Source organism: Sinohyriopsis cumingii, chromosome 18 (genome assembly GCF_028554795.1).
Source record: "Sinohyriopsis cumingii isolate HCF-2022 chromosome 18, ASM2855479v2, whole genome shotgun sequence".
NCBI classification, from domain to species: Eukaryota; Metazoa; Mollusca; class Bivalvia; order Unionida; family Unionidae; genus Sinohyriopsis; species Sinohyriopsis cumingii.
Genome location: NC_142978.1, coordinates 61,750,603 through 61,776,130, shown reverse-complemented (window position 1 = coordinate 61,776,130; position 25,528 = coordinate 61,750,603). Strand labels below are relative to the sequence as shown.

Below are 25,528 nucleotides of genomic sequence, written 5' to 3'. Positions count from 1 at the left end.
GTGGATCACGAATCAGATAATATCGATTTCTGAATTTCCGTCTCAGGGATTGTAATGATGGCTTAGTTTCAGATACGTCTATCCTCTTGATTAATAACTACATGCAAACTAAAGATGTCATAATGTAAATCACCACCACAACAAGATCGCCTTTTCAATAATTGTTTTATTTATATTTTATTTATATTTTTTAATTTTTTTTAATTATTGATATTGACTAAAAGGTAACAAAACCCCTTGACAATTTCTCCAGCGTACTGGCGTAAGACGTAAATTTAACAAATTGTGGTCAACTACGGTTGCCTTGACAGCAGAATGCGCTTATATTGATTTTATGCAACTTTTTTGTGTGATTATTTAAAGCGTTTGTCAATCGCGTCAATTACGTTAAAACAAACAGTGACATTCCTGTATTATTCTCAGTTGATTTAGTATGATCATCGTAAATCCAACATATACAGATAAGATCACACTAATGTAACTGCATACTGCGCCCTCATAATTCAAATGAACTTAAATGTGTATTGCCAGCAGAGCAGCATACTATTTTAAGTACAGAACAGTAAAAGTCAATGGCAGACCGACGCCATTCTAATTCAAGACAGTTAAATAATATATCCGATATATATATATATATATATATATATATATATATATATATATATATATATATATATACCCCTTCGTTTCGAGTTAATATTGTAATCATCTATCCCATATATTCACGTGCTGAAATTTGGCCAACTGTAACACGTACCGTTCCAAAACATGCGGCTTAAGACTATTTTTAATTACAGAACACATTGTGCCTGCAGCCGGGTTATAAATCTAATGTTATTTTAGACGTTATCATAAATATTTAGTACGATGACGATATAGCAATCATTATGGATTGTACATAGGACACTGCGTATGGATCGACAGATATCTCTGAATAAATTTTGCTGAAAAGAAAATGAAAGCGAAAACCGGAAAAGCACTATTTGAGTTGACACAAACGGATGTTTTATGCAGTCTAAAATGACTTTTGTACTAGATGTCACAGATTTTATAGTTGAATATGCTCCAGTAAAGTTATTACATCATTACAGAAATGACGTCACAGTTTAAGTGACGACATCTATAATATGTGATGTCTTAAGGAGGTAATTATGGATGGAATTCATTCATGCATTGAGCATTTACGATGGATACGTGTCTCATATATTCCTTCAAATCGGGTTAAAATAAAATTCTAAAGACGGAACATGATGTAATGGTTTTTGTTTCAATCACGGTTGTACATAATAATTGCTATATGTCTCTTAACGGCTAAAGGAACACAATAAACGGTGCAACACTCCCTACTATAGCATTATAAATCTTTATATCAGTCTCCTGTTGACGTTGACCAATAAAATCAGGACGATTCCTGTTAAGTATAACTACTGAGATCAAGGGATAGTTTCACTAACACTGGCGTAAGCAAAGTGAGCGTTACTCGAACGTGTCGTGAATCCGATATTTCGATGCCACTTGCACACGAGCCGATTGGTTTTAATCCTATTACTCTTAAGCAACGGGAGACACGAAATGTGTACTTACTTCCTGTACGAAGGATAGCATCATGGACTACAGGAACAATTTCACAAACAACACTAATGACAGAGATTTATTCACGGTCTAGTAATATGTTTGGTGGGCGAAATTCATTGCCTAATAGATGCAGTTAGGACAATAATGATCTGAAGCTATTTGACTTTTTTTTTTTTTTGAGGGGGGAGGGGGGACGGGTGCTGTCAAATTGCTATAGCCTATATACGAAAATTAAGAAACCCGTCAAGTTTTGCCCCCCCCCCAACTAATAATAATAATAATTGAAATGACGTCCCTGCTATTATTATCTCTCTAATCTGTTATTCAGCCTGAGCCAGCGCGTTGATATTTGCATGAAGTTTTGCACACACCCCCCCCAGGCAAGTTTTGCCCCCGCCCCCGAATCACGTTTTTCACACACACACACCCCGAAAAAAGTTGAAATGACGTCCCTGTTATTTGGTAGGCACTCCACTAAAATTACAGAGAAACGAATTAGACTTGGGCGCAAGCCGTAAATTTGAAAGATTTGTTTTATTGTATGGTGATTATGAAGCAAAATGATACAAAACTCCCAGAGAAACACGCGAATGTTCGGATTTATACAGCACCCACCCGTTCTTGCTCTTGTAACTCACGAGACATTATGCAAAACATAAACACTTAATTCACTTCAAAAACGATCTTACGATTATACGGGTATGATAAAACTAAATATAAATTATCGCCATCGTAAATAAATAAATAAATAAATAAACAAAACTATATATATATATATATATATATATATATATATATATATATATATATATATATATATATATATATATATATATATATATAAACATACACACAGAGGAGCGGGTATCTGAATTACAGTTGTACACAAAAACTTATCCATGAAGTGAAATATATCCATTACCAACTAATAAGAACCAATGCTATTGTTATTTTATAGGTAAGCATGATGTCTAGTTGAGGTGTATATAATATACAAGTAACATATGTCTTATAGTAATGTTAACTGTTTGCCGTTTGAATTCCGCTGTATTCGTGTGAAGTCCCACAGAAAATACAATTTGTAAAATAATTCTGTTTCTTAATTCTAGGTGAAAAAGAAGACATGTCTTTGACAGAAATTATTAAAGAAGTAATTAAGTTCTTTGCAACTTTTGAGCATGGTTCTCTTGCATTACAGGCCAACCTGTTTTTCCACACTAAGTTTTAGAACACAGGGAAGATTAAATTATTTGGTCAGAACGCTATCGATTTCTCGGGAAACAATTGTTACTCATAACAAACAATAAATAAAGAATTATTACATGTGTAGGCATCTTTGTGGCAAATTTGTATTGTCGGAAATGAAGTGGAGAGGTGTATGGTCCTTTGTTCAACAATTAAATCAGTGCATTGATAAACACAATTATTGGGACGGGAGAAAATACTTTTGCAGTCTCAAGACGCACACTTATAAAGACTTCCTAACTGTATACAACGTTCAATCAAAAGCCAGTTCAAAAGTAATTTTGAATGTTTTGGTATATTACTAATGCCATCGTTTATATATTTTGATTGAATTTCTTATTCTTATTTAAAACACACACACACATACACACGCACCCGCACACATTGCAATTTAAGCAGTCTTTAAACACAGTTTTCCCCCTCCCAACCCCTGCCAACTATCAGATTCTCATTGGGCATGTAAATGTCATTTTTAGAAGGGTATTTCCGAGTCGCACATTTAAATTTGACTTGACGAGGCAATATTCCGGTTTTACAAATCAGAATGCGTGCGGGCAGGAGTGGCCCGTCCATATAGGCATATTAGGCGGTTGTGTGGAGCACTATGTTAAATTGAACGCCAAGTATGAGAAGAAATCATAGAGGAGTGGGGCGGAACCTTGCATGATTCGCCTAGGCTGCACGTTGCTGGCAGCTATTTTTGGTCAGCCTCTGCGTACGGGTACCAGTTGGAGTCGCAGCCTTGATTTCTTTCTTGCTTCTCTCACCAAATCATCCAATGATTTGTTAGTTGCAGAATATTATTTCCTGGAAAGCGATAATTTGATATTTAACTGACGTCATCTAAAGTCTCGAGGACTTGTGTTCTGTTCGAACCCCGGCCGAGTCATACCAAAGACTGATAACAATATACTATTAGCAGTCTCGCTTGGCGCTGACTCTTAGGAAGTTAATGTTAGGACAGGTCGACCTGGCGTCTGGATAATCTGACTGGTTGGGACATGATGTTACATCTCTGAGGCATGATGTTTCAGTGCTAGACATCAATATAAACTGCCACACTGCAGACAATGCCACCCTTGAATTTCGTCAAATCAATTATCGTTATTCCTTGCATATTTAAAAGAAGTACCTGGTCATGCTCGTTGGTGTTACGTACATACAAACGACATGATATGACGACGCAGAAATGTATTTAGGATGGCAACCAACGAAAACTGATTTCAGGTACTTTTTTCATTTGTAACACTAGCAGATATAACGAATGTCAAAATGTGATGAATCACTTTTATACACGCCCATACAAACAACACCCACAATATTGTTTTACAAGCATAAATGCTGCAGACTGTTTTGTTCTGAGATAATCAAAAATACAATCTAGTACATTTTGATTTGAGAGATTTGTCCATAGTTACCTTTAATCATGCAAACAATACATATATCTAAGCAAGCCTTTAAGGATATGCGTGTTATTAACATATATATATATATATATATATATATATATATATATATATATATATATATATATATATATATATATATATACACATATATATATGTGTGTGTGTGTGTGTGTGTGTGTGTGTGTGTGTGTGTATGCTGCATTTAGCAAAGTCCACCTTTCAGGGGAAGGAAGTCTAAGAGAACCCGTCACTGGATACACCCTGTACTGATCAGGAAAACCAAAGGCTGAAAGACAACTTTCAGAAGTCTGTTTCATGGTCAAGGACTCAATCGCCACCAAGTTAATAAACTTTCCCACTGGTCACATGTATGGCAGATGTTACACAGCAAGCTTGGCTATGCAATGAATTATATTTCACGCATCATTACCCTTTAAGTGGTAGGATAGGGTATACCTTGAGGTATAATTCACCTTGAGGTATAATTCACACACCATTGTCCTTTACATGGTAATCCTGGATACGCAGAGAGGTATACGTCACGCACAATTGTCCATTGCACAAGTAAATTGATCATGATGGGTAAGGTCGATATCCGTATCATGCCTCGTTAATTTCACACTTTTATCTCCAGAGGGAGAGATGGATTATAAATGCGTTGATGTATCGGGGGATCATAATTATAATGTATAAACCGATGAATGCAAAGTTTGAATAAACGAGGCCAGGTTTAGTGCCTTAGACAATGGCAATACATGACAGAGTTTTGCAATGAAATGGCTAAATAGATTTTTCGATTTCGTAAGGCGACATGACCTTTAACAATACTTAAAAGTTTCTTTCCTAAGAAACCAAGTACCTAAAACGCATGGAAACAAGCTGAGTCTTTTTTCTCTAAGGACCAACCTGTAGTAGCGGTTCCCTTTGCAGAAAGGCCACGTGTTCTATCTCTTGTCTGCAACGGATTTACTTGCAATTCAGCAGCCACACACTTAAGTTACTCAGCATGCTTGACGTAAGTAGTAAACCAAACCCTTAATTTACTCAGCCATGTTCTACCTAAGTAGTGAGCCACATACCTTATTAGTCTGCCGCACTCTACTTACTTAGCCATATTCAGCTTAATTAGTCAGTCCCTTCGGTCGGACTAAAATACAAGATTTGTCCTATTATAAGGCCAATACTGAATACATATTTTTGTTATAAATGTGGGCACCAATTTGTTTACTGATGCTTGACCTATACTTTAACAGATTTCCTAAACTACGTTGCTGCAAGGTCGGATTTGCAGCTGAGATAACATTTAAGGTATTTATGATTTACAGAGACCCTGAACTGGAATTGGGGCGGAAATTTGCCAAAGCATTTTAAGTTTGCTACTTTCATTACTGACAATTTCACCGGAAATATAAAAGACGATTGGTCACGTCCTATTATTGCATAGATAATTATGGGAATGCACATAATGAACACTTTATTTAAGGATGTCTTTTATATCAAAGAAACTGCTTGCGGTATAATAAAACGTTGGTCGGATTTGTCTTTACTTGATGTGCAATCATATCAGACGCAATAACCACTAAGGTCGACAAGTTTCTGACATCAGACAACAAAGTATTTGATTGATGTACTTCATGGTCTATAAAATGATATCCTAAAATTTCACTGTATTTGTATTCTTTTCTGTGTCACAAAGAAAACATACAACACAACTGTCATTTCTTCTATCGAAATGGAGCAATCCAGAGATTTGACGTACTTGATTTCGAAGTCGATCAATTAATCATAAGATCTTATATGCCGTATTTCTAAATCGAGCAACTATTCATGAGATTTGATATGCCGCATTTATAAATCGACCAACTATTCATGAGATTTGATATGCCGTATCTCAATAACGATATATAAATCTTCTGAACAGGTAATACAATACGCTGCTATCCTTTTTCAATTTCATTTAATACAAATTGTCCCTCTGCAGTGCAGCCTGCCGCCCAGTGCTGGCATAATTGTAATTGCCATCTAGCGGTGTATTTAGTATTTCTGTTTATGAGGCCAAACAATGTCAGGTAATTGAGACCCAATAAATATGTTAATACATGCATACGTAATGAACTGTAATGTTTGGTCACTTCCAAAAACTAAACTAGTAAGACTATGATATTGTACATAGAAAGTGAAGGAGAGAGATAGAGAGAAAGTTGTTGTTATTATGAGGTTTAATGGATATTGGTAATGTACAATTCAATACAGGTGAGTGAGTGATGATGCTTTGATTATGAAGAAATAACTAAACATTCTGGTAATATTGATTTTTTTCAGTTAAGTATCATGCACAATGCAGCAGTGAGTGTGTGAAATAATAAATTGCAATAAAAACAATTATGTAATGTTTGGTCCGCATACTTTGGTGCAGTGTACTACAGTGTAGAGTCTGAATTTAATTAACATGAAATGCCACTGACACTTATGAATAATTCATTTAGTGGCAAGCGGAAGTGGATTTTAAACAAAACTAGGAGAAACTGAACATTAACTCTTTTTTATTCTGCACACACTGTTCGCAAATAAAATGGATTCTAGTCAGTCATGAACAACCTTGACAGTGGTTCCTATAAAACAGTATGAAGGCATGTATTGGTCATAAGCAACATTCTATGATGAAAACAATAACACAATTATCCATGTAGTTTCGTAATAAATTATAATGATATAATTTTAGTCAAAAGCGTTATGTAGTTCCCCAAAATGAAGATTCTGGAATATTCATTTATTTGCGCACATCTTTGTGTACATACTAAACATTGTGTTGTATCTCAATTGCTAATTCAGTTTCTGAACTGTATTAATTAATGAACTTTGAGTTCAAATCTTTAAACACTTTCTTGGTATCACAATAATGGTTTCAAGAAAATATGTACGAAATCTTGGACTTACGTATAATATTTTTCCTTTATGTAGACAACCAACTAAACTAAACTGCCTCAGTGTATCACGATTTCTAAAGCACACGTCTTTGAAAATGACTATACTGTCCAACGATACAAATTAATTAATCCAGTCCAGTTTTCAAATGTCATACCAAAGATAACACAAATAACTAGTTATGACACATACATAAAAGTGTCACTACATCACCACAAATATGTACAGAACTAATTGTACATATAATTATAAATTGTTTTTCGATATGTGGCATATTCGACAATCAGTACAACCGATGTACAAAAGCAAATGTATATATAAATGAAGCGGAAACGCATTCCACAACTAGAATCGTTCTCTTAATTGCAGTAAATGTCAATATACATCCCATGTATGCATACATATAAGAATTATTTGCGATAAGTAGCTAATGCAATTATTTGTCATTATCTTTAAATAGGAACGATAGACTAATGCTGATACTCAAATATGTCAACTTTGGTAGATTAATATTTACAGACGTAAATGCCGTGAAAGATGTGATGAACAGAAGTAAAATGTAAACAAGCATTATAAGTCATTTAATTTTATGCATTTCAGTTGTGTTTTGCAATTCAATTTGCTATTATCAGTACCGACCATAACCGTAATTAAAGTATGGAAAGTTCGATAGACATCAGTATGTATTATGACTGGAAGAAGACCAATATGGCAGCCCCCATTGGCATCGTGATGTTTTCCACGAGCATTGTACGCACATCCCAGTGTATAAGACAAATGTAACGTTTCGTTGCATTGTGACTAGTCGTCATACACCAATATAATTACAATGCAATAGCTTAATACTATGTCAATGCCTTGATCTATTGCGCATAAAATACAATATCATTTTGCCTATTTTAGCTCAAGTAAATACGTGTTCAACAAACTGATTGTACCTGAACATTTAAATGACAGATTCAGTACGTACTTTACGTCATATTTGATTACACATCACAAACCCACACCTTAAGCCAATTCGTATTACCAATAGCCTTACCATTTTGCAGCACAGGATAGGCTGTACGTGGCGCCCAGTATGACTGGTGGAGGAAAACTCTGGGGAAACCCCGGAAAGAACCAGTACCCACGATAACCTACTCGCAAGCTTTCTCAAGTACCCACATTAGTCAATCTTGAGACTAGAAACCCCCCCCCCCCACACACACACACACAGAGGAGAGATGGTAGTGATCTGGAACGGTGAGATCTTTAGACCAATCGGCCACTCTGAGCCATAACAGAGAGAGAGAGAGAGAGAGAGAGAGAGAGAGAGAGAGAGAGAGAGAGGGACAGAGAGAGAGAAATACTTGGATGAAATAACGCAGCTTTAACAATTGTTCAGTCATATCGCTAAGATGTCTGCAGTGTGGCAGTTTATAGTGATGTCTTGCATTGGAGCATCTTGTCGCAGACATGTAGCATGGTGTCCCACTCAGTCACATTATCCTGACACCAGGCCGACCATTCCTAACACTAACCTCGTAATGCTGAGCGCCAAGCGAGCCAGCTCTTAGTACCATTTTTGTAAGTCTTTGTTATGACTCGGCCGGGGATCGAACCCACGACCTTCCGCATACGACGTGGACGCTCTAACCAGTAGGCCACCGAAGTGCGCGCGCGCGCGAGCGCGAGAGAGAGAGAGAGAGAGAGAGAGAGAGAGAGGCTGGGGGGGGGAATGACATGCCACTTCACGAAATATCGAACGTAATACAAAATACACACTTGGCGAAACGAATATATTGAAGTAAAATATAATGGAGTACATATTAGCTGTTTCCTTGATATGAAACGTGACAAGATTTCATATCTAGTAATTCTACAAGCGAAATGAATACATTATACGTAATATCCTGGTTTACACTACGTAATGTCCTGGTTTACACTATTAACACTGTGTCTCTTCTCCAGACATATATTGGTACGTGTAAAGACTGATCACCATTACTGTATATCATACTAGAATAAAGAGAGGTTATATTCCTGAAGATTGGAAAACGTTTCTACTGATACAGATGACAGCCCCAATAAAGACAGTAAAATAAATGAGAAGTGTACATCTTGTTTTTCCAAGTTTTCCGTCTCTTATGACATAACTCGCTAAAGAAAATCGTGTGCAATAAAATGAAGTCCATGAAAGCTGGAATGGACGAAATGTTTACAGGATGCTATATGAGAGTGGAAAATGTGTTGGACTTTTATGCATATTTAGAAAGTCCGTTTGGTGTTAGGAGTGGGTAGGGTTGCAAATATGTGTCAGTGTAAACAAACGTTATACCTAACTGCTTTTTGTTAATTATAATACTTCTGTAGATCACCTATGCATTATGTGGTATGGCTTTAAAGATACGTGTGTCTGAAAATCAACTTGAACTCATTATCAAACACAATAAATATGTTAAAATATTCTGTCGTAATATGTTATCGTTAACGATATCACATTACAGTAAGTGCTTTATAGTATTACTCATGTAAAAGCGAGTTATTACCTAACGAGGTAGATAAAAGATAGCCTTGGTTTATATGTATCTTATAGTTCTACAGCTTCCTATCGACTGAATTTGTTTCCAGAATCATACTTAGCGAAGTCTGTCTGATAGCATTTATGTACGTCTGAGAGAGTACTATAATCCAATGCCTTGGCATGACTTCCGACACTCTACTCGTGTAATCATGAGCGTATGACCAAAGAAGTTGGCTTTTAACTTTATTAATAATTGGATTGCGTCTACGGCGATGGTCTCCACTACAGAAAATGGCACGCTTGTGAGAGAAATTGCTTGCGTCTTTCATATGTAATCTTGCATATGTAAAAGACGGAGAAAATGTAAAGATTTCGTGTTGGCTAGATAGTTGCAGTAGTTATATAGTAATATGTTAAATTGCCTATTTAAGGTACATATATTCCCTTTGTGAACTGATACAAATCTTGTAAACAACCAGTCAACAAAATCGCCTTTCCTTTCGTACCCCCCCCCCCACACACACACACTTGTAGTCATCACTTTTAGTTGGTCGTTATTTATGCGTCTTCACAAATCTAAAATCTTTAATATGCAAGTCTAAACTGCAAAACAGATATTGGCATAAGGCGATCTCAATGTAAAACGTAAAGAGTATGTAAGACAGTAAATAATTGGTCGTAATAACGCTGTTCAGCCTTATCGTTTACCGTTCAAAATATTTATTGTTTTAAGTGGGATAAATACATCCGCTAATTATCACCTATTTGAGTTATATACTTGATAAATTGCAACCAACAGTAATTTTATAATGTTGTAACTATGAATTATTATCAACCATTAACTGAATAAATAATAGGAATTACTCACCGGCAGCTAACGCATACAGTCCCTGCAACATTATCACCGTGATGATAAGCAGTGTTTTAATATCATTCATTCTGCCGGCGCGCTTAGTTCTGAACGAGACACATTTAATTCAAAATAAAAAATCATTTCATTGTACTTGATTTATATATGCGTTAAACGGAATTGATCCACGTTTCCCTTATTTCCGTCTCTGCCAACTTTCTTCTATCGCCAGCTGACGAGCGCTGCTGCTGCTTCGGTTGTGTATTACAAATATATATGCCTTTGGAAACGAATCAATCAAGCCTTCTTTCCTTAACTATGAAAGAGAGTTAACTAATTATGAACTAAACACATTTTTTCTTATGACGTTCTAGTTTCTTATGACGCTCTAGTTTCTAGGGATTTGGATAAAGTTGTAATGGCGACAAAGTAATGTCTGACACTGGTAGATGAAAGACCATTCAGCCGTCCGTTATACTATCCAGAATTTTTCTTCAATCGGAATGCATCTTAACTTCATAGTGAGAGCAACGCATGTAGATCCAGACGTCGTATCGCTATATCAATGCGAGAAAAAAAAATCCTGTCATATGGGAATGTTGCGTATGAATCTCAGTCTAAAAGAATTCAGGCTCTAAAATGGTTGATGGAGAAATTACATCTCCCTGAAGTGGAAACAAAGCCTCAGAATTATGTCCAACCACATAGCGCTGCTCTCTCCTCCTCACTCTCTACTTAACTATGACCTTGATGATTAGCGAAAGTTAAACTAGGCTTTTGAAACAACGCGTCAGCTGTATTGCCTATTACCCACGTATCAGGTTTATATATGATGCCGCATTCATTTCTAGTGCGCTTTCCTGGCATTATACAACACAGCTACCATTGTATATGATTTAGGTTTTTGTCATTCTTCTTTCTGTGTATAATGATAACACATTGCTAGTGGTGTTCATCTATATATATGTAACTCTAACATTTCTGCTTCATGTTTGTACTGAGCAAATGAAATCATACGGAATATGTATACGCATCTAGATTTCTGCTTTTGCTCTTCAAGATATACTGAGAAAAATAAAACAGAACCATTTGCACATTTCGTTTTCGTAGCTCGACATGACTATTATGAAGAGGATTCTATCATGCAGTATTAATTTTAACCCATAATAAAATCCGAGAACTATAATTAATGCCTTTTCATGTATGTATGTATGTATGTATGTATGCATGTATGTATGTATGTATGTATGTGCGTACGTACGTACGTACGTACGTACGTAAGCACGCATACATACATGCATGTATATATGTATTTAAATATGTTTTTGTCGATTCTAAGAGGTTTTCTTACGAAAGTCAAGAATATTGAGAGAAGTATGGTTTGATATTACGTTTAATTATATTTGCATTACAATGTGTGTGTGTGTCTGTGTGTGTGTCTGTGTATATATATATATATATATATATATATATATATATATATATATATATATATATATATATATGAGAGAGAGAGAGAGGAGGAGATTCTTGTGGAACTCTGTAGAAACTTTTCAATCCCTCCATTCCCTTTTTTCTCTTTCTGTTTCGTTTGCCAGAGCTATTAATCTCGTTAGAGATTTCACTCCCTGTTTTGAGTTGTCATTCGTCTAATCCTTCATCAACATGTGTCTAAGAAAGTATCCAATTAAGCAACTCAGTTTTGTCATCCTGTTTTTAAACTGGTTTGCAGGAAATCTCACGTGTTTGAGTGACTAGAGAATTAATATTCCATGGCACAACAACTTTGCATAATGGATCACGATAATATGGAAAATTTAAAAGTGAACAAAGCAGTTTGACATAAAGCGACGAGTCAGTAACGATTGCAAGTCATTCCTGCAATTTCCTTAGCTTTAATATATATTTGCATCCGTCTTAACGACTGATAGAGGCTTTGATCCGAGAAATCTAATTTACAAGACAAGCAACTATCCACATCTAGCATCCAGGCAAATTGATTCCACTCTTTCACATCAACCTGTCTTCTTTAAAATACGTTTATACGAAACTATAATCGCGAACCATGCACCTCTTAAGAAAGTAAAGTATTAATAAACATTTTAATACAAATTTTCTTTATACTATGAATCAGAAAAAAATATTGTCAAGTTTTGATGATATTGGAGTCTCCATGTATATATATATATATATATATATATATATATATATATATATATATATATATATATATATATATATATATATATATATATATATATATATATATATATATATATATCTATATATATATATATCTATATATATATATATATATATATATATATATATATATATATATATATATATATATATATATATATATATATACATACATACATACACACATACAATCAAAAAACAGTAAGAGTTTGTGGTAAAAGACAATATTTTACGTAACGATATCACTTTTTTATGAAACTCTATATTTGTATTCAGAGGCGGCTAATTTTCTGACAACATACATACTGTTATGAATATTTAACTTAATTGTTCGTCTGTTAGTTTTAAAATATTTTTTATTCAATTACATGTTATTGTAATGTAACATTTTTTCTAGACATTTTTTCTTTCCAGAATTAGGTTTAGTTCTGTTTGACTTGATATATTTTTTTATATTTATTTCATTTATGTAAATACCTAATAATATAAACTTTGTATTTAGTTGTTGACCTTAAACTCAGTGACAGTTATGGTAAGCAATCTTTTTTATTTTGTTTTTTATATTCTTTCTCGGAATAAGAATCATTAAGTTGAGTCATGGTCATTCCTGGATTACATGACGTGGCGCACGTGTCAATTCGTAAACAAACGTCTATTTTTTCCCCCAGAAGGACCAACTTTTGACACCCATCCTGGAATCTGTTTTGCGTCTTAATTAGACGTATAACTGATGTTGTGATAAAAATTATATCAGTGTGATTTAACATCTAACACGTTAAGTTGTATTATGTTGTGACCAGTTTGGGCTGAATTTTCATTTTTCTTCAAATGATTGAATTCAAGTAATTGTTTTCCTTGGAAAATAAAAGTGCTCTAAATTAATTCTCGGACAAAGACATTTACCGGAATTTATACGGAATTAGAAAACTGGAATAATATTTTCTGTGATTCAACAAGAGACTGTTGACACATCAGTACAATACTGACTATTGCATACGTCATCGCCTTCAATTTTGGATTTTCATCGGGATTTGAACTGTGATTCACTTATAACTTTTCATTGATAGGAAATGTGTTTTAATTATTGGATTGCAATTTGGATTTAATTCGCAATTCTGTAAGGTAAATAAATTATTTGTTAAATTTTACAAAGCTTGTTGTCTTCACTATTTTCTGTTACTTATTTTAAGAGGATGGACTCGTATCAGAAAATTGGGGGCACGTCCGGGATAGGAATTTTGGCTAAAATATTTCAGAAAACTTTGTTTTTGAAATTTAAATTCCCCATGCTTCGGCATTTTAAGGTCAAAGTATTATTTCACATTAAAGAAATTTTTAGTGAAATCAACAGGCTTTTTTACAATGTCATCAAAAGTGGAGATCTTACTTTCAAATCCTACCCAGGAGCGGTAAGACTGTTTGAAAAAAGATGAATTGATTCAACTTGTCAGAATATGATCTTTCTGAGGCCTAAGCTTCTTTAACAAAGCAAGAGATAAAATATTTTAGTCCAGTTTTTGGTGGATAAAAATGTTCTGGATAAATGTGCTTTGGTTTTGATCAGTATGTTTGTAACAGACTCTAACATCAAAGTAAAAGAATTAAAATTAAAATACAAGATGGAATTAGATTTAAGAAGGCTTGAACTTCAAAAAGAAAAAGAGAAACAGTTGCAAATGTAGTTGCAAGCAGAAAAAGAGGAGAGAGAAAGAGACAAATGCATTTACAGAAAGAACATAATGCAGAGAGAGAGAGAGACGGATGCAAACGCAAATGCAGAAAGAGAAAGAAGAGAGTGAATATCAATTTAGGATACGAAAAATGTATGCTCCCACTTCATATACTGAACTTGCCGGCATGTCTGCATAACCGGATTGCTTTCGAGTCATTCAAAATTACTGTTGGTGATAGGTCAATGGTGCTGTATTTTGTGTCCATCTGTCTCTGTCTGTTTGTCTGCTTGTATGTATGTCTGCTTGTATGTCTCTCTCTCTCTCTCTCTCTCTCTCTCTCTCCTCTTTGGGTGATTAACCGTAATTTGCTTTCGTCTGTACTCCTTCGCACTGTGAAGCCCAGTTATGTGGGGCTACTTTCTCCAGTATATATATATATATATATATATATATATATATATATATATATATATAAATTATGTAATACTCAACCTATATTTGTTTTCCTCAGGCTTTTCTTCTATTCTTTTTCTGGGTTTTGAACAATATCCCCACTCTATTTACGTCAAAATATCGTCTTATCGTAACTCAAAAGAAATAAGCTAATGTGATCAGTTCGCAACCTGTTATTGGTACAAAATCGTAGTAACATGATATTAATGTCTTAGCCCTATCTGCTAGCCGCATTCTTAACTGGAACCATGCAATAACTAGACCTTTCAATTAACTATTACATCCCAATGGAAGCTGTAAATCACTATCTAAACGATGTCATTCTATACATGCCGATTTGTTCTGAGTTAACTCAGCTTAATTACACAAATCAACTAATGTAATCCACGTCTTGTCTTAACTACATTACTTGATAACTAGCGGTGCATTGACATAGATATAGAAAATCAATTTATAGCATACAAGCTACTTATCAATTAAGACATAAATTAATTCTCGCAATTCGTATCACAGTAATGCACGAAATTCCTACAACTCATGATTTATATTACATACATTTATTTAAATATTATATGTATTTTCGTTACAATTTTAGAGATCTTCATTTTTGGATCTTATGGTGCATTTAATATCCACGACCTATAATGGAAACTCTCCACAAGACAGTGGGCCCACTGTTCATAGAGTTTGTCTTCTAGCATTCTATTAACAACAGTCAAAGTAAACTCACAGATCAACATAACAATGGTCTCCTATCGTCTGGAAGGACAATTTACCAGTGTATAATTAAAAGAATCAATGTACATGTGTAAATGATGGGTTTTTCAGAGTTGTAGATCCACAATTTCAGGATCACATGGACATGACATCAGCGCTTTATGAATACGATATTTTTAAACGGTTATCTTTGAATATTTTTTGATGACACTTCTGAAGCCACAACTCCAACAGGACATACAAATAGACCATGCATTGTAGTGAGAACGATATATAATTGATAAACTACAAATTATTATATTTTTCATAAATACACAAAACAACCAAATACAAACGAACAAAAGAGACATGTTGCTCCGATAACATTTTTATCACAGTGTAGTAAAGACAAAGGTTTCCAACCGGTGCGCTTTTTCTAGCGTGCATTTGGCTACAACAAAGCTTTAACAGAGTAAACATGTTGCGTTTTATATTAAAATCCTATGAATATGTAGTAGAATCTAAGGTTCAAGGTTATTTCCTTATAACATCGGTTTCAAAGGTGACGTAAAGAAGCGACTTTTTGGTCATTCGAAATACACATTGGATTTGTAATTAACTGTGGATCCGTAAGAGCGCTTGGACTCCGTCAGCTAAGAAATCACAATTTCAGGAGTGACAAGGCAAATCGTCGTATAGTTGCAAAGTAGGTTATGTCATTGGCAAATAGACGTATAGTAGAACAGTAGGTTATGTTATTGACAAATAGATATATAAAAGCACAGTAGGTTTTGTGATTGGCAAATAGACATATAGTAGCACAGTAGGTTGTGTCATTGACAAATAGACATATAGTAGCACAGTGGGTTTAGTGATTGGCAAATAGACATATAGTAGCACAGTAGGTTATGTCATTGGCAAATAGACATATAGTAGAACAATAGGTTATGTCATTGACAAATAGACATATAGTAGCACAGTAGGTTTTGTGATTGGCAAATAGACAGTAGGTTATGTCACTGGCAAATAGACATATAGTTGCACAGTAGGTTATGTCATTGGCACAAAATGCGTTTTGTCCCCATTTAATTGTGTGCACGGCAGTATAAGCAATTAAATGTTTAACAGAAACAAAATGTTTATATCAAGAAACCGCATGAATATGTCAAATCTATGACCTATCGATATAATGGTAACATCGTGTGATGTCTGATTTAATGTGGACCTAGAGAGCAAACATTTAAAGGAATAAACGTTATGTTCAACAGATACAACTTTTACATAGACTGGTCTGACACTGATGTACTGTAAACTAAACAAAATCGAGGAAATTAAATATCAAGGTTTGGGAGTAAATGGGCAATTTCGTGGAGATGAATGTCGAGGGTCACATTGTGTACCTTAAAACCCAAAATAGCAATATAATTTTGTTACGTAATCATTACAAGGTTCAATCATCATACAACTGTCCGACAATTTTTTTTATGACAATCAGTTTGTACTGTTTGGATTGTAAAGGTTGTTTCTGTTTCGTTTCCTACGCAATTTAGTTTGATGACTTCAAATCATTATATGCAAACTATATGAAGTAAAGCTCACGATAGGCACTGCCAGCTTATAAACTGAACAGATAGTTGACCAACAAACACATCCAGACATAATATCAAGCTTGGAAATTAATAAACATTTCTCAACTCATTATCAACCAGATAAGAGGGAGAGCATTTTGCTTAACGAATTGGAGAATTACTAAATAACGAATGAAAAGTCCTTTTATTATCAATAGCTCTTTAAAGGAGTTGTTTTATACCGTTACAAGCCAGGGGTATTTGCTTGACCGAGCGGTGTCAAACCCTGGCGCGACTCCCGCTAGAAGTCATATGTTTACCCCAAATTTCAAAAAGACTTCGATAGGCCTACAACTTCTGTTGTAAATTAGAAAGCCCAACGTGTCCGTTTTATACCGACATTTTACTCTAATCAATGCAAGACCACAGATCTCACAACCTGCTAAATATATATCAACCGCACATCTGCACGGTTTCCCTTCGTCATGTTTCCGTACCGCCAGCATTTCACGCCATAGAAACTATACGACTGTCCATTAACACATGGAACTACTTTAACTACGACACCTTAGGCCAGTAAAACTATGGGTTCCAGGCACATTTCGCATGTACAACTGCATCACATTTACCACTATGGCGACACAAACGGTATCTGCCGAGTCCCTTCTTATTGATTCAATTGTGTAATTTACCAGATTCCTACCGTAAATACTGTCACTGCAGTCACACCACCAATGTACATCACTTCATTTTAGTAGGGACTTTGTTATTCCAGGGACACTCATTCGATTTTTCCCTGAATTTACTACCAGTGAACTATAGCATCATGGTAACTCACTAACACTTTACTTCGCAACGTTTGCTTCTAGTAACTGGCTAATTATTTCGGGCAAAGGAATATTTATGTTGCACCGAATTCCAATAATCAGACAACTAATCACAAAAAATCTAAGAATACCTTAAAACGGGGCATATAATCAAATGCGCATGCTCCCAATTTATTACAATACCAATCAACTCTTAGATCACTGCAATATGCTCTTTAGAGAACGGTTCAGTTAGTTTTGGCTATGTCAGTTCTATATTTTATTTACTTTAGCACTGTTAAGGTGTTTATTTATATGGATATGCGTAAGTGCTAGAACAAATAGGTCAGAAATAACCTATATATTTTCCATAATACAATAATGCGTCACGACCGCATTCCTCGATATAATAATATATATTTTGATAAGAACAAAATAGTTGCGGTAAATCAGAGTGTTTATTTTTCTTGAAAAAAATATTAAAATTATGGGTAACTTTAGCAAGCGGTGTCTTACTTTAAGGATAATGGCGGAGAAAAGTAAAATAATTTGATTTGTACATATCATATGTAAAGGCTGAAAGTTACATTGAATGGAATAAGGTGTCATGTGTATCTCACACAATTAAGATAAAAGCAGTATTATCGGTATCAAGGGATGATGCATACTGATATTAATGTTTGTATGGGGTTAAGCATGGTAAAATATAGCTGTAGTGCACAAAAGCGATAATTTGAATACAACTGTCCGGTTGTTGACTACGAATTATTAAGCCTATTGATTCAGAAATATACAGATACAATAGACTTAATATTTACACCTATCGATTTAGAAAAATACAGATCACCTTCAAGGTTACACCTATCGATTTAGAAAAATACAGACCACCTTCAAGGTTACACCTATCGATTTAGAAAAATACAGATCAACTTTTACGCTCAATTATTTGAAGAAGAAAAAGAACCAGACTTAAAGGTTACGCTCAGTGATTTGAAGAAGAAATAAAACAGACTTAAATGTTGCGCTCAATAATGACAGAATCGGGACAAACGTCATCAAACATGAAGGGAAGATGAATAAAGAAATGCAAAACAAGTAAAACCAAAAATAAAATACTCACTGGATGTGAGCGAATATACAAATTTGAAAATGGCCCGAAACACGGTGTAAAGTTGACAAGATTCTACAAACACAGGTATAAATTATTTGAAACAAGCTTCGATTTGAAGCAGAATACTGCGATTATGTATACTCTCTCTCTCTCTCTCTCTCTCTCTCTCTCTCTCTCTCTCTCTCTCTCTATATATATATATATATATATATATATATATATATATATATATATATATATATATATATATATATATATATATATATATAGTGTGTGTGTGCTGTTTAAAATCAGGCATAACAATGTCAAGACCTGATATAAAAATAAAATCATTGACTTTTGTGTCAGTAATGAAGCAACTATACTTATTGTTCACGATAAATATTTCTAATTCGGCCATTCGCCCTGTTGACTTAGTGATAACACAGAGCAAAAACCATCTGTCAAATATAACGTATTATCTGTGTTGTCTTTAGATCGTATTATGTGAAAATTAAAAGAACATTATTTAAGACATCCTTGGATGTTCCTGACAATGTAGATATAAAGACATTTTAACTACGATCCTAATAGTTCTTACACAAATATGAAACAATCGGTCGATGACGAAAATGGAACTTAACTGTTTATAAAAGTCAACTGCAAAATATGTATCTACATTGTACAAGCAGGCAAAGCAAATATTTCAAATCAGTATCTATTAATCACGTTGACGAGCAGTGGCAGACTGATATTATTGGCATTCAATCATATGAAAAGTCTGAACAATGTATACCAATATACTGCCGCAGTTATATTTCTTAATACTGTCCCAGGCTGAACAAATTGAAACCTAAAATCTAAGATAACGTAGGTGATTCTTCAGAGCACTCTCCAAGAGAGGTTTTCAACTATATAGTTTCAAGAAGAGAAACAGTTTCACAAGACGAAATATCCTCAACCACCGAGCAGAAAAACACTATATATTTGTCCACTTACTCAGACAAAATAATGTGTATGTAACAAAACCAAAGAACTGTCATGTTACCCAAAATAACAGTCAATAATTGATGATGTTTCATACATATTATATAATGGTCGCACTAATGCTCATGAAAAATCAATAAGAGTAACTGGTAGAAACAACAAGGAAGAAAATAGATCAGTGGATAGCTACTCTCTTACTTGACAACTGATAATTTTAGCACTTGAAGTCAAATTAGTGAACAGTCAGTATATTTCAATTTGAAACATTTCTGTATCCATGCTACTTTCACAATTTTGACGGAGAAATATTGAAAATCAGGCAAATAATTTTCGGTTATTCATTGTGCAAACCGGAAGACTTCAATAGAGAGGACACTACTTATAAACAAGAGTGATTGCTTCTTAGAAAACAATAGAACATATACAGAGTTGAAGACATATTTGAGCAAGAAACGGAAAACTCTAAGCGACATGTAGTTTTGAAATGGAAACGGTATGATGTGAAATGGGTACGACATATCACAATTAGAGTCAGCAGAGAACATTTTGCAATATAGAGGTTTTCCTAAAGACCGAAACATCACCATTAATATATAAGAGTAACATCAAATGTAATATATGTGACAGATATGGAAGAGTGTGTATGTGTGTGATTTGGATTTTTTACGTAGCTTTAAAACCAAATCAGTCATATTTCTACGATGTCTGCAGCAGTTTATGTCTAGCACTGGTGCATCATTCCGCATCAATGTAGCATGATGTTCCACCCTGTCACATCATCCTGACACTAGGTCCATCAGTCAACACTAACCTCTTTATTCTGAGCACCTAGCGAGGCAGCTGTTAGTGCCATTTCTCAAAGTCTTTGGTATGACTCAGCCGGGGTTCTAACCCGAGACCTTCCGCATCCGAAGCGGACGCACTTACCACCAGGCCACCGGAGATGTCGGCAGATATGGAAGCTAAATCCAGTATGTATCGGCATATGCATTTTGAAAACATTGTATTTGCGAACTTTTATTTAAACTTTAATTGAAATCAAACAACACAACAAAGGAATAATTGCAGTCCCATCAGTTGATAAATGTAAGAAAGGTGTATACTGGTCATAACATAACCATGTGGTCTGACCCAGTTGCGTTTTTTCTTCTGTATAAATTGTAAGTAGAACTACTTAATACTAGCTACTATACATATAGTCACATGCAAAGTGATTAATATAAACAATGAACCTTTAAAACGAAACACAAACGGTGGGTTTATATTTTATTTAGAAAATTTAATGCAGATTCAGATAAGAAATCTTTTTGCATTTTTTTCTGAAGATAAATAATTCTTTCTTTGAATAGATTGGAAAAAGCTGATAAACTCAGAAGCTAGAGAAGAACATTTGGGTTACATCACCTTCACTTCGGATCGTTACAAATTAATTTAAAATTATTGGTAAACGAGAATGTGGATTGGGAGCAGGAATGTAAGACGCTGGTTCTGAAGGTTACGATGTGGGGGATGGTGGGAGATAGATCCGATACTCCCTCCATTGTAACTGTCAGGGTCGATGTCTTGCACATTTTGACTGTTGGTCCCATATCACAATAGCCATATAGCAACAGTCTTAATTTTATTCGTAAGTAGTCAATGTAGGTAGGCTAAACTGTTAATGAAGACAAAACTAGATTTAAAGAGGCGAACATTTGTTACTAACGTGTCTGGACAATGAGGTGTCTTATAGCTCTCAATCAACTCATGAAAGCATCAAATCCAGCGTTGATTCATTTGTCAAACAAACAAAAGAGCAAACAAAAATTTCCATTCAGTACTGGACTTCTCCATAGATCACACATGCCAATTTAGACAAAATATTAAGACCATGCAGTGGAAGATTCAAACCTTAAATCGCCTACAATTGGTAGAATTTGTTTGATGCTGACAAACTATTACGTCACAGATGAAATATCCCATTCTATAAATAGCTGCATAGCAGGCTCCCTTAGCAAGAATTAATACGCTTAAACACGGCTCTAAAACTGATAGGACATCTTTTAAAAAACAAAAGAAAAGTAAATAAATAAATACAATTACAAAGACATGCAATTATAAGAGCTTAATGTTGATTTTCTGGGTTCATCGTCGTATAAAATGTTAGTTGCCGACTCACACAGCTTAGATAATGCCCTTCGGACGTTATTTGCTGTGTGATTCGGCAGTTGACAGCTTATACTATAATAAACTCAGAAGAAAACGACATTAACTGGTCCAGTCTGTGGTAACATTTTGCAATGCATCAGGGATAAGCTAATGGTGGACAATGGAAAAAGGAATTAAAAAATAACTCACGTTAAAAGAGTATGCAAAATCAATAAAATTAAACTGGTATTAAAGGGAAGGAAATACACATCGTACAGAGAAACATGCATGAAAACTCACGCATGAATGTCGATAACGGAAGGCATATAACAGGAAATAAAATAGCTAGATTGAATTACAGCATAAAGTCTAACGTAACATGCACTTAATGTGCGCGGATACAATACACAATAGACTTTCTATTACACAGCATCTAGTATTTGACGCGGTGAAAACATTATTTCACTCATAGAAGTCATTTAAACAAATGTTGCATAATATGAGTGTTTACGTCAGTGCTGATTATTTGAAGATGGTGATGCCACGTCTGGTTGAATGATCATAAATCTTGATCGCTTAAGTCCAGTTATAACATTTTATCTTTGTTATCTTCTACTCGTTCACAATTTATATTCCGTGTTGCTCTTGTATTCATTCTTTCAATATAGTTTTGAAGGTTTTGAAACGTTTATTTCGTTTATCTGTGATGTTTGTTCGGGGATGTAATTTGCTGCAATTCAACCATTTTAAGCTCAGTTACCTATAAAAAATGTGTGCTTTCTCCATTTCATTTTCTTTTTTAGCCATCATCAATATATGTTTTGACATAAGGTGGAAAATATCGTCGACAGACCCATTTAGTTTTATTACTGCTCATGTATTTTGAAAATGTATGCATGCATGTACATAAGCACCCCTGTTACCTTTCGTATAGCTGTTTCGGATTCACGTAAACACGGATAGATACGCAGTATTATAGTTGTGAACATTTACTTCATAAATAGGCCCGATCACTAAAATAAACCTTGAGTCTGTCAAAAATAAGAACTACGCGATAGATCTACATTAATTGTTCCACTTCACTGCAGATGTAGCTTTTCTGAACACTATATTAACATACTTTGAAATATGATTCATGTTTTGGAAATGTCATACTAACATCATACAGTAATACATAAGAAGTACGCATGAAACATGTATGCCATATTGTATACTGCATTGTGAAAGACTGAATAGTTAGGCACTCTGCGGTCTGTACCTTTCTTGTGTAAGCTTTCTTCTCTTAAAGCGCTTCTTTTTAACATGAACTTCTCAAATGGCGATACTGATTGGACGTTAACACCAGCTGAGGCTCCATATGGATAGTATGGTTTCTGGGACTAAGGATTAAGCCTCTTCGTAGCGAAAATAAATAGATTTCAGAGTTAGCGAAGATATGATGTCATACAAAGTGAACATATCATATAATAGAGAGTATACGCTCGTACCAATGGAGCCATTTAATTACTTTTCTTCTTGAATCTTGGTGGTTAATAACACATTTAACACCATTAGCCACAAGTTACAGAAAGTTTTGATTAAAATGCTGTTATGTTGGCATAAAAGGTCAACATTTCGTAACTGACCTTGTCAATTGGCTTCCAAGAAGCTTGTATGACATTAACGGCTTAGTAAATGATATACAAGTGATCAACAAATTCTCTACGTCTTGTGCAAAAGAAAACTACAAAAGTACCTCCATTAATATCCTTTGCCAAAGTGGTACTTCTGAAAAAATCATTGTTTGTGGTTGAGAATGCACATTATGTATGCACCAGGAAACAACCATTATTTGTAATGAAAATATACTCAATAGCCTTCTTTAACAGCAAGCAAATAATATTCCTGTTCACCCACACCCATGATTAATATTCAATCACTTTCTCGATGCGATCATTGTTGAAATGCGGTGGAAGAAGCAGTTATTTTAATTTCCAAATCAGTTAAGTCATGTCTCCATTTTCTACATTTAATTTCAAGCCCATTAATCAGATAAGTTGCCAGTTAACCTTTGCAAAGGCAATCTTAAGTCTGCTTTTTATATTCTAGTGAAAACTTGTCCATTTTTAATTTGCACAAAACGTATATACATAATAACAGTGTTTCAAATCATTTCTTGGCGCTTTCATTTGACTATAGAAACACAAAACAATTGGCATTCAAATGATCTAAAAGGGAAAAATGCATCAGTATGATTTCGGCGTCCTAAATGTTGTAATAATGTGGGTGACTCTTATCTTTGATTTCTTTTCTTCTAGTCAGGTTGTTATGTGCTATAAAGGTTTTGGTTTCAAAAATACAAATACAAAGCCAGTTATAGTGAGCAATATGTATATTTAACAGTACACCACTGTATTTATCAAATGCGAACGTTAGCGAATGGAGTATATATTTTGCGCTGTATTAAAGCCATCGTTCAGGCTATGCACGGTGGCATGTATATGTATGGGAGGAAGAATTCGGAAAGAACAACCTCGCTACCGGAAGTTACCTGCATACTTTTTCATATACCCACGGTGGTTACGCCTACTCCGAAATACATGGGGTGTGAGTGATCTGTAAAAGTAGTCTCTTGGTGAGGTGCTCCGCAATCGCAATGTAATTTTCAGACAAAAAGAAACTGTGACAGCAAAATAAAATATATTATTCAGCTTAATATTTTCGTATAGACAAATCTGACCAAGCTGAAAAGTCTGCATGTCTATGAGACCTTTGTCTGTAAAGGCCTTTCCGTGGGTTTGTCCATACAATTTAGTCTCTAAAAGGGACAGGTTTCCATAAACATTGTTGGTCTGTATAATTTTCTTTAAAGACATCCTTCACCACGTATTGGGAAATATAAAGGGATGTCACTAACAGGGATTCATATTTGAGATAGTAATTTAACCATATTAATCAATGGAAAGGAGTTTTAGGATGGAATTAGAAATCAGCTTGATCTATTAGATTGTAGAGGAACTGTTTGATAGATGGATTAGTGTACCCCATTGCAAAATTACTGTAAATTAAGGTCATATCTCTATGGTGTTTTTCGGTCGATGACGGCAATTAATCGATCCTTAACTACGTGTTCAGCTTCGTAATTATTTACAGACACAGTCCTTTCAGGTGAAGGTGCACATTAGAGTGATCACCTATTGATATTTTAAAGTTTATTGCAATTAATGTGTCTGAATGTGTCTGTGTGCGGGGTTAGGGGAGGGTGAATAGCCTACATAAATTAACCGCAAACCAACCACAATGTGGGTAGAAAACACATCTCTATGTACTTTTGTGTAAGAAATGCTCATACACTTTCTAGTTTAAACGAGGAATTGTAATGAATCTTGAGACTTGTTTCCTTCTGAATTAGGCTGCGGCTTTGTCTTTGAATGATTTAT

At 34.6% G+C, this 25,528-nt stretch overlaps 1 protein-coding gene across 1 annotated transcript in view; it reads right to left on the bottom strand.

The window, feature by feature from the left end:
* LOC149776773 (uncharacterized) overlaps positions 1-11,371 on the bottom strand; it is a 154,382-nt gene extending 143,011 nt beyond the window's left edge. The window contains exon 1 of the mRNA XM_089941448.1: positions 10,526-11,371. Coding sequence (XP_089797574.1) covers positions 10,526-10,595 — 70 coding nt within the window. The 5' untranslated portion in view covers positions 10,596-11,371. The remainder of the gene's footprint in view (positions 1-10,525) is intronic.
* Positions 11,372-25,528: the final 14,157 nt, after the last annotated feature.